This window comes from Rhinoderma darwinii, chromosome 2 (assembly GCF_050947455.1).
Source record: "Rhinoderma darwinii isolate aRhiDar2 chromosome 2, aRhiDar2.hap1, whole genome shotgun sequence".
Lineage (NCBI taxonomy): Eukaryota > Metazoa > Chordata > Amphibia > Anura > Rhinodermatidae > Rhinoderma > Rhinoderma darwinii.
The window spans coordinates 37,226,542-37,241,802 of NC_134688.1; the positions used below are offsets into that span (position 1 = coordinate 37,226,542).

The 15,261-nt window shown below is 42.0% G+C and overlaps 1 protein-coding gene across 1 annotated transcript in view; it reads right to left on the reverse strand.

The window, feature by feature from the left end:
* Positions 1 to 15,261, reverse strand: part of LOC142741701 (interstitial collagenase-like) — a 53,462-nt gene that overhangs the window by 25,190 nt on the left and 13,011 nt on the right. The window contains 8 exon segments of the mRNA XM_075851044.1: positions 5,416 to 5,450; positions 5,856 to 5,875; positions 5,878 to 5,976; positions 9,440 to 9,573; positions 10,694 to 10,820; positions 11,087 to 11,248; positions 11,339 to 11,464; positions 13,946 to 14,094. Of these exon segments, the coding sequence (XP_075707159.1) occupies positions 5,416 to 5,450; positions 5,856 to 5,875; positions 5,878 to 5,976; positions 9,440 to 9,573; positions 10,694 to 10,820; positions 11,087 to 11,248; positions 11,339 to 11,464; positions 13,946 to 14,094 (852 nt within the window).

Consider the following 15,261-nt stretch of genomic DNA (forward strand, 5'->3'; position numbering starts at 1 on the left):
AGGTTTTCTGATCTTTGGTTAAGACGGGGGCATGTTTGGTTATTATCATCTTCTGAGGTGCCATCCGCAGATTCTATTTCAGTCGAACTAAAACTGACTCTATTAGGTAGATCTCTGTAATGTTTAAATTGTGGATTCCTTTTCTTTAGGATAGGTCTTGGTCTAGTATAATTCCTTGTTTTGTTAAGGTCGTTACGGTCGCAGCGATACCAAATATGTATGGCTTTAATATTTTTTTTTAAATAATAAATTACTTGATAAGGGAAAAAGGGCAATTGTTTTTTGTGTTATTATTTGAAACTTTTATTGTATTTTTTACAACTTTTATTTTTACTTTTTTACACTTTTTTTCACACATTTCTTTAGTCCCACTAGGGGACTTGAAGGTCCAACTGTTTGTTTGATGTTGTAATACATTGCACTACCTATGTAGTGCAATGTATTAGAACTGTCAGTTGTTCACTGACAGCAAGCCGATCAGGCTCCGCCTCCGGGCGGGGCCTAATGGGCTAATGTAATGGCAAATAGGAAGCCATTGTTAGGCATCCTGTTGCCATAGTAACAGTCGCCAGCCTTGTCATCGCATGGCAGGCTGCCGATTTCCTACAAACCGCTTTGATGCAGCGATTGCATTGAATCGCTGCATTGAAGGGGTTAATGGCAGGAATCGGAGTTAGCTCCGGTTCCTGCCGATAGATCGGGGTGTCCGCTGTAACATACAGCGGACACCCACTGCTGATGACGCCGGCTCAGCATCTGAGCCGGAAGCTGAGCCGGCGCCATCTTGCCGATAGTACCGGAAGCCTCCTGGGCTCCGCCGACGACGGGGCATAGGAGGATTCCGTTACTGGCAGACCGGGGGGTAAGTATTAGCCCTCTGATCGCCTTTGCAGCCACTGGCATCCCAGCGATCACGTTGCTGGGGTGCCGGTGCCTATAAACTCCTCACATGCTGCGATCTCTATTGAACGCAGCATGTGAGAAGTTAATCGGTCGGATCGGAGGATAGCTCCGGTCCTGCCCTATAGCTGAGGGTGCCAGCTGTAACATAGAGCTGTCACCCGGCGGTGATGTCGCTGGCTCAGCTCCATCTGTTTCACGTACAGTTACGTGGAATTGCGGGAAAACACCAGCTCCCATCACGTAACTGTACGTGAAACGTGAAATTGCGGGAAGGGGTTAAGAGATCATTTCCTCTTTAAGAAAGATATTCCTGCTTTAAAAATAATATGCAATGTGTTATTTTCAGGACTCTGCCCCTGTAGGACAATGATGGACTGTTATGTGTGCTTTTAGCCCATCCTTTATTTTTAGCTGGCGACTGTTAGGGTATGTTCACACGGCCTATTTACGGACGTAAATCGGGCGTTTTTGCCCCGAATTACGCCCGAAAATAGCGCCTCAATAGCGCTGACAAACATCTGCCCATTGAAAGCAATGGGCAGACGTTTGTCTGTTCACACGAGGCGTATATTTACGCTCCGCTGTCAAAAGACTGCGCGTAAATAGACGCTCGCGTCAAAGAAGTGACCTGTCACTTCTTTGGCCGTAATTAGAGCCGTTATTCATTGACTCCAATGAATAGCAGCGCTAATTACGCCCGTAATTGACGCGGCGTTCAAGCGCCTGCACATGCCGGTACGGCTGAAATTACGGGGATGTTTTCAGGCTGAAACATCCCCGTAATTTCAGCCGTTACGGACGCCCTCGTGTGAACATACCCTTAGGTGTTGTTGCATTGCATGTATTGCATGTGTGTAGGACGTGTGATCACATGATTAGGTCCAGTGGCGTAGCTATAGGGGTCGCAACGGTCGCACTTGCAAGCGGGCCCCTAAGCCCCTGTTGCTACACAGCGCGGACCGCGCTGGTCGTGCTTCCAACTGTATTTGCGTCCTGAGGACCCACATTCAGTTGGATTCAATGCTGGCATTCACTGAGCCGTGAGCTGCTTGGCACAGGCAGGTGCGATGTAGTGACGTCATCGCGCCTGTTTGCGCCGAGTCACTCACAGCACAGTGCAGAGGAGTAGAAGGATCCTCCACACGTCGTGGGAACGGGGATAGGTAAGTAATTATGTTATTAGTTTTCTATTAGGAGCGTACATATGGGGGCATTATACTAGGTATGGGAGAGGGGCTCATATGGTAGCTGCTGAGGGGGCATTATACTGAATGGGGGGCATTATACTGTATAGGACAGCTAAGGGGGGCATTATACTGTATGGAGGGTATTATACTGTATGGGGGCATTATACTGTATAAGGGGGCATTATACTGTATGAGGGGAACTATACTGTATGGGGCAGCTATGGGGGCATTATACTGTATGGGACAGCTATGGGGGGCATTATACTGTATGGGGCATTATACTGTATGTGGCAGCTATGGAGGGCATTATACTGTATGAGGGACATTATACTGTATAGGGGCACTATACTGTATGGGAGCACTATACTGCATTGGGGGAACTGTGTGGAGCAGCTATAGGGGGCAAAATACTGTATGGGGGGATTATACTGTATGGGGCAGCTATGGGTGGCAATATACTGTGGGGGCAGCTATGGGTGCATTATACTGTGTAGGCAGCTATGGGGGTCATTATACTGTGTGGGGGCAGCTATGGGGCATTATACTGTGGAGGCATTCATGGGGTCTGTCGGGTGAGGCGGCTGGGCATAGCCGTGCGCACAGGTTTGGTAGTGTTGGGGAGGGGTAGGGGGGCCCAAGCTGAAGTCTTGCAGCAGTGCCCATGAGCCATTAGATACGCCCCTGATTTGGTCTATGCAGGTACTTAAGTCAGTGACATGTAATGCACATGGCAGGACACCTTGGACATCTTACATGCCTATTAGAGATTGATCACATGAATCTCCTTGTCAAAGTCGGGCAGGGTAAGGTTTCAGTAGTGCAATCATAATATCTTTGTCACTGTGGTAGTGAAGAACAAAGTGAGAAAAATGACCTAAGGACACCAGTGGCTTGGACATTAATGGTATATTCAGATGGAACTCTTGTACTGCGGTTGTTGCTGCGCATCCAACAACCACGCTGCAAAAACCGTGTGTGGTTTTATGGTTTTATTGAGCCTGTCCTGTGCTAGCTTTAAAACCACAATTTTGTCACGTGGCTCTTCTACACACAGCGACAACCGCAGTACAACCAACCCATCTGAATATACCCTAAAGGGGTTGTACAGGATCAGAAAAATATGTCTGCTTTGTTCCAAAACATCGTCACACCTCTACACAATTTGTGTCTGGTATTGCCACTAATCCCTATTAATTTCAATACAGGGTGGGCCATTTATATGGATACACCTAAATAAAATGGGAATGGTTGGTGATATTAACTTCCTGTTTGTGGCACATTAGTATATGGGAGGGGGGAAACTTTTCAAGCTGGGTGTTGACCATGGTGGCCATTTTGAAGTCGGCCATTTTGTATCCAACTTTAGTTTTTTCAATGGGAAGAGGGTCATGTGACACATCAAACTTATCGAGAATTTCACAAGCAAAACAATGGTATGCTTGATTTTAACGTTACTTTATTCTTTCATGAGTTATTTACATGTTTCTGACCACTTATAAAATGTGTTCAAAGTGCTGCCCATTGTGTTGGATTGTCAATGCAACCCTCTTCTCCCACTCTTCATACACTTATAGCAACACCGCAGAAGAAACGCTAGCACAGGCTTCCAGTATCCGTAGTTTCAGTTGCTGCACATCTTGTATCTTCACAGCATAGACATTTGCCTTCAGATGACCCCAAAGATAAAAGTCTAAGGGGGTCAGATCGGGAGACCTAGGGGGCCATTCAACTGGCCCACGACGACCAATCCACTTTCCAGGAAACTGTTCATCTAGGAATGCTCGGACCTGACACTCATAATGTGGTGGTGCACCATCTTGCTGGAAAAACTCAGGGAACGTGCCAGCTTCAGTGTATAAAGAGGGAAACACATCATCATGTGGCAATTTCAGATATCCCGTGGCCTTGAGGTTTCCATTGATGAAGAATGGCCCCACTATCTTTGTACCCCATATACCACACCATACCATCAATTTTTGTGTTCCAACAGTCTTGGAGGGATCTATCCAATGTGGGTTAGTGTCAGACCAATAGCGGTGGTTTTGTTTGTTAACTTCACCATTCACATAAACGTTTGCCTCATCACTGAACAAAATGTTCTGTGTAAACTGAGGGTCCTGTTCCAATTTTTGTTTTGCCCATTCTGCAAATTCAGTGCGCCGATCTGGGTCATCCTCGTTGAGATGCTGCAGCAGCTGGAGTTTGTAAGGGTGCAATTTGTGAGTAGCTAACATCCGCCGAAGGGATGTTCGACTGATTCCACTCTCCAGTGACATGCGGCGAGTGCTACGCTGTGGGCTCTTGCTGAATGAAGCTAGGACAGCCACTGATGTTTCTTCATTAGTGACAGTTTTCATGCGTCCACATTTGGGCAAATCCAACACTGAACCAGTTTCACGAAACTTGGCAAGCAGTTTGCAAACTGTAGCATGGGAGATGGGTGGTCTCGTAGGGTGTCTTGCATTGAAATCTTCTGTAATGACCCGGGTACTGCGTTCACCAGACATCAACACAATTTCTATCCGCTCCTCACGTGTTAACCTCTGCGACATGTCAATGGCTGTAAACAAAGAGAAGCTTGTAAATAACTCATGAAAGAATAAAGTAACGTTAAAACCAAGCACACCATTGTTTTTCTTGTGAAATTCTCGATAAGTTTGATGTGTCACATGACCCTCTTCCCATTGAAAAAACTAAAGTTGAATACAAAATGGCCGACTTCAAAATGGCCGCAATGGTCAACACCCAGCTTGAAAAGTTTCCCCCCTCCCATATACTAATGTACCACAAACAGGAAGTTAATATCACCAACCATGCCCATATAAATGGCCCACCCTGTAGAGTTGGGCTGCAATACCATACACATCCAATGGACCGTTGTGTTGCAGAAAATTTCCGCAGGAAATCCACAAAAATTCTTCAGGAAATCTGCAATGGCAAATCCACATCAAATCGTGCAGATTTTGGTGCGGATTTGTTGTGGATGTACTGCTGCAGATTTTTCTGCAGATTTTTAAAAGAAGAAAAAACACAATTGTGTATTTTACTACTATTCTGCATGTAATTTGCAGCAAAACTTGCAATAATAATTTTAATTGTGCATTTATCGCTGATTTTTACTTCCCCATTTAAGTCAGTGGGGAAAATCCACCGAAAATCTGTGACAAAGCTGCATCCTATATTTAAATGCTGCAAATTAACAAATCCACACTGCATATCAATTTCCGCACAGAAACATTCTGCAGAGTGTATTCCGCTGCAGAATTTCCATGCGGATTTCCTTGTGGAAATGTGCAGCAAATCCGTTCATTTACTCTAAGTCTACCTGTAGAAATCTTCCCCGACAAAGAACAACGTCTTCTTAGGGTATGTGCACAGGCTTTTACGGCTGAAATGACAGACTGTTTACAGGAGAAAACAGCTGCCTCGTTTCAGACGTAAATGTTCCTCCTTGCATTTTGCGAGACTTCTCTGACAGCCGTAAATTTTGAGCTGTGTTTCATTGAGTTCAATGAAGTACGGCTCAAATTACGTCTGAAAGAAGTGTCCTGCATATAATGTATATGTGTCCTGCACTTCTTTGACAAGGCTGTATTTTTACGCGTCGTCGTTTAACAGCTGTCAAACGACGACGCGTAAATGACAGGTTGTCTGCACAGTACGTCGGCAGCCCATTAAAATGAATGGGCAGATGTTTGCTGACGTATTGTAGCCCTATTTCCAGACGCCTCGTTTACGTCTGAAAATAGGTCGTGTGAACCCAGCCTTAGAGCTCTTCAGGTGACAGCAGCATCGATCTTCTGCACAGCGCTTGGTAGTCCAAATTCATAAATAAGACGGGGAGGTTCTTGAATCTGGAGACCTCTCGTTGCCCAGTAATGGGGACCTGTTAGAGAAACACAAATTCTGCTGAATATCATATCACCCTAGAATTGCAGAAAAGGGATTTCTTCTGTAAAACATGTTCACATCTTCTTTAGGCTGGGTTCACACAACCTATTTTCAGGCGTAAACGAGGCGTATTATGCCTCGTTTTACGCCTGAAAATAGGGCTACAATACGTCGGCAAACATCTTCCCATTCATTTGAATGGGTTTGCCGACGTACTGTGCAGACGTATTGTTGCATTTCTTGGGTAAAACCTTCTGTGTTACAGAAAAAATGTATTACAAATGAATTTTCGAAAAAAAATAAATGAAATTAGTAAATTTCACCTCTACTTTGCTTTCATTCCTGTGAAACGTCTAAAAGTTTAAAACACTTTCTGAATGCTGTTTTGAATACTTTGAGGGGTGCAGTTTTCAAAATGGGGTGATTTATGGGGAGTTTCTAATATATAAGGCCCTCAAAGCCACTTCAGAACTGAACTGGTCCCTGAAAAAATAGGCTTTTGAAATTTTCTTGAAAATATGAGAAATTGCTGCTAAAGTTCTAAGCCTTGTAACGTCCTATAAAAATAAAAGGATGTTCAAAAAACGATACAAACATAAAGTAGACATATGGGAAATATAAACTAGTAAGTATTTTGTGTGGTATTACTATCTGTCTTACAAGCAAATACATTTAAATTTAAAAAAATGCACATTTTTGCAAATTTTCTCTAAATCTTGGTGTTTTTTACAAATAAATATTGACTTTATCGACCAAATTTTTTCCCTAACATAAAGTACAATATGTCACGAGAAAACAATCTCAGAATCACTTGGATAGGTAAAAGCATTCCGGAGTTATTACCACATAAAGTGACACATGTCATATTTGAAAAATAGGCTTCGTCCTGAAGGCCAAAACAGGCTCAGTCCTGACGGGGTTAATACATGAAACTATATACATTTGCTAATGGTGATTATGACAACCTGGTCGATACCAGCCCTTGACGGCTTGTGCCCCGCATGGCAATCCAGCACTTAGGCTTAGTCAGCGGCTCCCGCCCCGCTTGGCAATCCAGCACTTAGGCCTATTCATATACACATATATATGATAAAAATATATAATGATAATGAAAAATAAAAATAAATAATAATGATAATAATAATAAAATGAAAAAATAATAAAAATAAATGAAAACAAAAACACAATATACCGATACTAATCTAATGCAGAATCAGTTATGTCATTCAAGCCATTGGGGTGCAGGGTCCCAAGTTTGCATATCCAGAAATTTTCCCTCTGTTTTAATCTGATTAATCTATTAGGTGTATCTTCAGGAATGCTTTCTATTGGAGTAACTAAAATGTTATCAAAATTACAACCATGTTTATACGCACAATGCCTGGAAACACTCTGCTTTAGGAATCCCGTCTTAACGTTGAATCTATGTTTGTTTAATCTGTTCCTTAATGTTTGGGTTTTTTCATTTTATTATTAGTATCATTATTATTTCTTTTTCATTATCATTATATATTTTTATCATATATGTGTGTATATATGTATATATATATATCTTTCATTTGTGCATTTATTTATTTCCCAATTTCATTTTTCATCATTACCATCATCATCACCTTCTATTTATTCTTTTGTGCAAATATGCATTATTCATTATTATTGTTTTCCATCATTATTTTTATCATTTTCATCAATTTCGCTGTCTCAGACCTCGTATATGTACATTTCCATTACAATCCTGTACAGTTTATTACTTTACCCCTTTATATAATTGATCCCCTCTTTACCTTTCCGAGTGGTCCGCCGCTTCTTTTTGATCATCATCTACACATCACGTTATCATACATGATTAGTCTCTTTATCTTTGTTTGCGGGTCCTCCCGCATCTGATGAGTCCTTTTGGCCCTTCTCGGCCAACGTAACTCTGCGGTTGCCATAACACCAGGGACGCCACTTTGAGTGGCTATGTACAGCGTGTTTTTGTCCCCTACCATTGCGATGAGTTTTTGAATGACTATATTACATCAGCATATATACTTTTCATGCATATACGTCTGTTTTACACTACTGTATTTAATGCTTTTAAGAATCGTTATCGTTGTTTAATTGCTACGAAAAATCTTTTTTTAATTCTTGATTCGCATCGATACTTTGAATTACATTTAGTTATATAATTTATGTCAGTGTTTTTTAAAAAAAGAATGTCAGTGGTTTTAAATATTTTTTTATCCATCCCCTTTTTTTCCCCAAGTGTAATCTCATTGTCTTTTGCCAGTGGTTGTGTGTCACCTAACCTTTGATCTTTGACCCGCCATTTTGGCAGTCTTTTTTTACGTTTTAGAAAAAATTTAATTGTATTAAGCTGTGTATATATATATATATATCCCTGTCATTTGCTTATATTTTATAAGCCTCATGAAGACGCCGGTCCGGCGTTGAAACGCGAAACTTGTATATCTATTTATATATTAAACCAGGCACATTGTTCATTCCAATCTACATTAACAGCAGCAACAGTGTGGTCATTTTTTCTACTCCCTTTTTCAATTAATTTTAGAGACTGACTCCTTTTAGCAAAATGTCCAAGCTGGCCACTCCTCCAGCCACTACGAGGGCTGACTGTTTCCCCTCTGGGGTCATGGACACAACCTCCACTGCTGTACTTGGGGCGCTTGGCAATATGGCTGTTTACAGCCCTTGATGGCTCCCGCCCTGTCTGGCATACAGTTCAAGCAGTACTCCGCGGCTTATGCCGTGTTTAGCAATCCGGGTATTTACCGTCCTTGGCAGCTCCCGCCCCACCTGGCATATCTAGGCACTGCACACACACCCGTATCCGTGATCCGGGTGGCCATCTATTGTGGTCACTTACTTCACTCGTGTCCTCAGGAGAACAGTCCTTGGCTATCAAAAGGGGAGGACAAGTCTTTACTGTGCATCATTCCATATGTTCCATAAACTGGCTTGAATCTCCGTGTCATTATTTGGACCTAGCGGTACAGCACCACTCAGTACTCAGGGTTTTCAGGTCCCTCACTCAAGCCCTTGCCAGGTGTGTCTATTACAGCTCACCCACTTACTCAATGATGTCAGTGTTTGGGCCTCCTTGCTCACACATTCAGGGCAGAGCCCTCTCAGTCTTTCTCCAGTCACAATCACCAACTGTCACTATAAAAAAAAAAAAATCGTTATTATTTTTTTTAAAGACTAGGCTCCTCAAATTTTTTTAAAGGCCTCTGACGCTAATGTACCTTCACAGAGTCCCGTCCATACAAAATATATAGTACTCTATGGAAAATAACCTTTTCTCCTAATAAAAATACAGTTGCATTACATAACATAACATTAGGTGCTTAACATATATACATGAGTGGGTTCGGGGCACACCCTACATATAGGCAGCTTTGCCAAAAACAAAATCTATTGCTACAAAAAATTTTTTATACAGTTTTATGTCTTACCTTTAAAAAAATATGCGGTCCCTCTTTCAGCAATCTCATAAGCAGCATCCACATTTGACATGAGCTGTGGGAAAGAAGCTGCAATGGAGCTGAGTCTTACAGTGGCAAGTTGGGTCTGTCTTCTCCAGAAAGATCTTTTTAAAAAAAAAAAAAAAAAACATATTTATAATGTTATATACATATCTGTATTTAGCACATACTACATAAAGACTGCGAGACTGACAAATTAAAGGAGACCTAACAAAATAATAAAAAGTGATCATAAAAATGTGAAAACTTTTAATATTTCACTTCTGTTTTGAGATATGCTTCAAATTACAGGTCAAAAGCAAGACATTCTGATAATAACCTTTCCAATTCGGATTTCTGTCTAGTGCATTCATTCTTACATTTGAATGTCTATTAGAAGGACATGTATAAGCCCCACCCCCCGAGGAGCCCAGAAACACGCACAAAACCTCCCAGAGCACTCACATTTGGGCAGTTTACATAAGCACTGACTCCTTTGATGTCTGTTACACCGGACAAACGAGAAAGTTAGTAGGTATAGTCGAGTGTAGTGTTGTCAAGAAGACCTTGTATGAATCCATATCACTAAATACATGGATGTCCCAACATACACTGTGTATACACATAACTATCACTATTCTTGACAGGTTGGAAGCAAATATTGTTGTATTGGATGATAACAATCCATACCAGGTCTCTATGAAAACATGTTGCCTGTATACATAGTGGTAGTGTTTCACCACGTTTCCAAGAACCACAAATTGTAGCGGTTTTATGAAGCAGTTTTTGAACAGCGAAAAAAAACCTCATCACAAAACCACCGCAATTTTCTGTACTTGGCAGCTCGCCTCACTACCAGCAGATGAACCCATATTACAGGCAGCCTAACCACATATTTCAACTTTTGCAAATAGTCGTGATTAAAAATTTCCTAACGTTTTTGTGCCTACAGCTCCTTTGCAGACCTACACAGTATTTCTCCATAGTTACAAACTAACGATAAAGCCTGTGTAGTCTTTCCTGAAACCCTACTGTCTCCTACCTGTCGTCTACTTCTTCCTAATCTGCTGAATGTATGTTAGTAAGAAGTAGGGGACAGATAGAAGAAAGTATAACTGAAGGATCAGACTACACAAAGCTTGTTTGTAGTCTGATACCATAGAGACACATATATCTGCGTAGCGCCTATAGACACAAAACAATACAAAATTTGGTTGCGATGGTAGACTGATAAATTATATTCACCTATCTTTGAAAAATAGAAGTTCATTCTCTAAAGCTGTAACAGCATCAAAAGACAGATTTGGATGACAATGATCTGGATTCGGTGCCCCAGGTATTACAGAAGTTTTTTGTCCAGAGTGTTTCGTCCCTAAAGCAAACAGAAAATGTAAAATACAAAATCACTCTCAGCAGTTTAGTTCTGCGGTAATATCGAAATATGCCTATTGCTGGTTTTGTCACTTATTGGCACAAGGTCGATATCTAGAGAAATACAGTCAATGAGTAGAGAAGCACACAGTAATCATAGGGCCTAATAGAAAAAGCCCAGAATGTGGAAAAAAAAGTGAAGAAGAAATTTTTTGGGGTGTGTGTATGTGAGATACGAAAATGCCTCATTATTTGAATATACTGTACCATATAGTGCTTGTATCCCTTTCACATCATCCTTGGGCAGGCGAAATCCAATAGGATGCTGATATTTGTATGTTGGATACATCAAAGCTGATGGGTCACTGGACTGTTCAAGCCCTAAGGCATGTCCAAATTTATGAGCAGCTACCGTGAAGAGGTTAAATCCTAAAACAAGATAAAAAAAAATCAAGTTATCTTACGTATCACTAGTATACACGGTGTATAGTGATATCCAGTTAGAAGCCGTACATTTACCATTTGCTCCTGTGATCCACCTTTCCGCATTGCCAAAGTGGGTATCTCCTCCCAGACCTTCGCCTGGTGCAAATGCATGAGCCAAAGTACCCCGAGGTCCATCAAATGGATACGAATCTCCATGGTCTAAATAACCCAACATTATATTAAATTATTTATCAATAGACAAGGACCTCATCAGATCCATACACACTGTGGAAATGGCTCCATACGGTATAACCCACTACTGTCTTTAAAACATCAAGCAGAATATTAAAAATGTTGTTCTAACACTAGAAAGATTAAAACATTTTCCTCAGGTGACCATTGCAATGGGAGATGAATACTTTACTACCCTTGAGTACCCTCAAGTCTACTTCCAATCAGACTACCCGAGTGTCAGGATGTCTTCTATCCAAGGTCTTTAATTGTAGAGTGATTTATATTCAAAGGGGTAAAATACTGAATGCCAAAATGTCACATGTTGTTGATACAGCCAGTTTAGCAATAATGGCCATACATTGTAAAGGAAAAATACAAAGGTCACAAAACCAAATGTATATATTTCTGTGTAGTGAAATTCATTACGAACTTGTCGTTGTATATGGACCTGATGATATGACAATAAATTATGAGCAGATTTACTAAGACTGGCGTTTTATTGTGCTAATATTTAAAAAATATATATTTTGTTGAAATGGGTGTGGCTTGCTTAATAGCTGAGGAATCAGTAGTCAAACATCGTCATTGCTGTGCATTAGTAGGGAAGGGAAACAATCTTTTAAGATGGTTCCTAGTACACAAAGTCAGGTTCCAGACAGGTTGCTTTTTGTGGCTGAAAAAAAAACCAAATACATAATTCCAATTTAAAGAGGTTTTCCTATCAGGGACATTTATGACATATCCACAGGATATGTCATAAATGTCAGATAGATGCAGGTCCCAACCCTGGGACCGGCACCTATCGCTAGAACGGGGCCCCGTTCTACCTTCTTCTGCTCTCGCTGCCTCCTGGCCACTACTTGACTATGGTCGGGAGTTCCGAAAACAGCGTAGCTCGCTGAGTCGCGCTGTTTCCATAAGTCCCATAGTAGTTAATGGCAGTTACGGAAGCCTGTAGTATGCGAGCTACGCTGTTTCCGTTACTACTATTCAGTTCTACGGGATTTACAGAAACAGCGTAGCTAAGCAAGCTACACTGTTTCCTTTTGTATGGTCGGAATTTATCAGCTTCAGCCGCAACACAGAGCGGCAGAACGAGGTTTAGGGAGCCCTGTTCTAGAGATAGGTGCAGGTCTCAGAGGTGGGATCCGCATCGATCTGACATTTATGACATATCCTGTGGATATGTCATAAATGTCTCTGATAGGAAAATCCCTATAACCCTCAGTCTCCTTTGTGAAGAGCTGACCTGTAGTACTGAACAACGGGGGAAGGAGTAGTCTGGCACCCATGAGTATTGGGAAAGGAACACTATGAGACAAAGCTGGGGGAGGAGCAGTACAGCATATAGGACAGCTGGGGAAGGAGTGGCCGGGCACACAGATAGGGAGCGGTCTAGCACTCACAGTTTTTATTACTATATGACCACATAGTAATAAAGCCTTTGACATAATGGCAACAACAGATTTGTGATTGTTGCACACCAAGTGTCCAGAGGTTGCAGGTGCTTGCATATCATAGAGCTTAGTGAAAAAAAAAAAAAAGAGACTGTAGATTGAGCTTACCTTCTGAACTTGCAGGGGTTTTCACAAGACTTTACATTAAAGGGGTAACCCGGGTTATAAAAATGTATGGCCTATCCTGAGGATAGGCCATCAATATTAGATCGGTGTGGGTGCGACTGTCGACACGCTCGCAGATCAGCTGTTTGAAGGGGCCATGGCGCTCATACAAGCGCCACAGCCTCTTTATTGTTTACATGTTTCTTCTTTCTGTTCGTACTTGCACGCGCCATTACATTTGTAGTGGCTGTGCAAGGTATTGCACCACTGTCCCATTCAGCACCACTGTCCCATTCTCATGGAAGGTATTGCCCGGCCGCTACTATCGTAACAGCGCGTCCAAGTACGAACAGAAAGATGAACCATGTAAACAATGAAGAGACTGCAGAGCTTGTACATGTGCAAGGTCCCCTTCAAACAGATAATTGGTGGGGGTACCAACAGTCGGACCCCCGCCGATCTAATATTAATAGCCTATCCTGAGTATAGGCCATGAATTTTTATAACCCGGATAACACCTATAATTCATTTATAGATCAATGTGTGATTGGTGGGGTTCACCTCCTGAGCCCCCACCCATAAGCAGAACAAGGGGGCAGAGGTGCTCAACGGAGCGCAGCTGTACCTTCATTGCAGTGCGTGCTGCAGCTGAGTTTATGTAAGTGGAGGGGTCTGAGCTGCAGTACCAGACACAGTGGCATAGATGCATGTGTCGCTGTGTTGGTACTGCAGTGAAGGGACTGCGGTGCCCAGGGAGCACTTATGCCTCTTCATTCTGATTATCGGTGGGGGTCCCAGGACTGTACTGTGTAACTTATCTTTGGCTGCCAACTATAAAGTATTAAGAGACAGTATTGTAACTAGTCAGCACACATAACATGTAGTTCTTTAACATCTCTAATACCTCCGGACTCAAAGGAAATCATAATGTCTGCTTCTTCTTGGTTTCTTTTCACAAAGGATAAAGGTGCAGCATCACTCCAAGCTTTCAGACGCATATCTACGGCTCTATCAACATCTAGCTTGTACATGCTGGTTGTATACTTCACAATCCTAAACTAGAAGTACACTTTAGTACTCAGCAAACCCAACTGATGGTCATCCACCACTTTGTATATTACAGTTTGAGTAAGTTTTCAACAATCACCTTCACAATAATTTCCATTTTGCAGATTTTTCTCCGAATTGCTTGCACAAATGTCGTCAGTTTAAAAATAGCAATTGTAGTAAAATAAATTTTTGCAAGCACGTTTGGTTAACACAAATTGACTTTGAGCATAGTTTCCTAAAGCAGCGTGTCCGTTCATGGAGTCATACAACCAGTTAGGATAAAGCTGGGGATATACAAGAAACAACTTTGTGTGTGCCAGTTGACTGTTAGTGTTGCCTGCACGGTCCGACTGGCCCACTGACAACCCGAGGACACTACTGTCGGCCCAGGTTCTGGAACAATGGCATCCAAAATGATGCCAGCTGCTACAGGAAGCATGAGGTTCAGCAGTGGACTACCATCCTGTATGTAGTATTCATAGAGCACATCTGCTCTTGCCTGAAGTGGGTCTGCCATTTACAATGACTTCAGGTGTTATATACCATAAAGTAAGTAGCCAAGTTAGCCAAAGCTGCTGTGTTTGTGTAATGTCAGGATAGGGAGACAGACAGGTGAGCCCTAATCTACCCGCCACTCAGTCCCTGCCTACTTGCACAGCCCGTCCTAGGCGAAGGCGTACAACTGGGCGACGGTCCCTACGCTCAATATGTGCACGACAGACAAAACATGACAGGGTACACAGAAGCAAGGGAAGTAGAGAGTCACTCTAGCAGACCTAGGAACAGATGCAGGCTGATTAACCACGGGCGTCGACACAGAAGCTGTGTCAGGCAAATCTTTTACAGTTTGTCTTCCAATACTGCCAAAATACTGCCAATCCACTGTTCCCCAATGGCCGATGCCACGGGAATAAGGCAAAAGGCATGTTTGATTTCACTGTTGTTCTCCACTCCCCATGGAAATTAAATATGTATTTTCCAAAACACCAAAGTGTAAGGCTAACTTAAGCTATGTCATTTAACATACTATTTTATCAAAATCCAACTCTAGCAAGACCATTCATATCAAGGCTGGGGATTGGGTATAATGGATAAGCAGGAGAAGAAATAATCCTGTCTTTCTTGCCTAGAAGGTGTATCATTACATGGTTTAGTGATGGCAGTACCTAG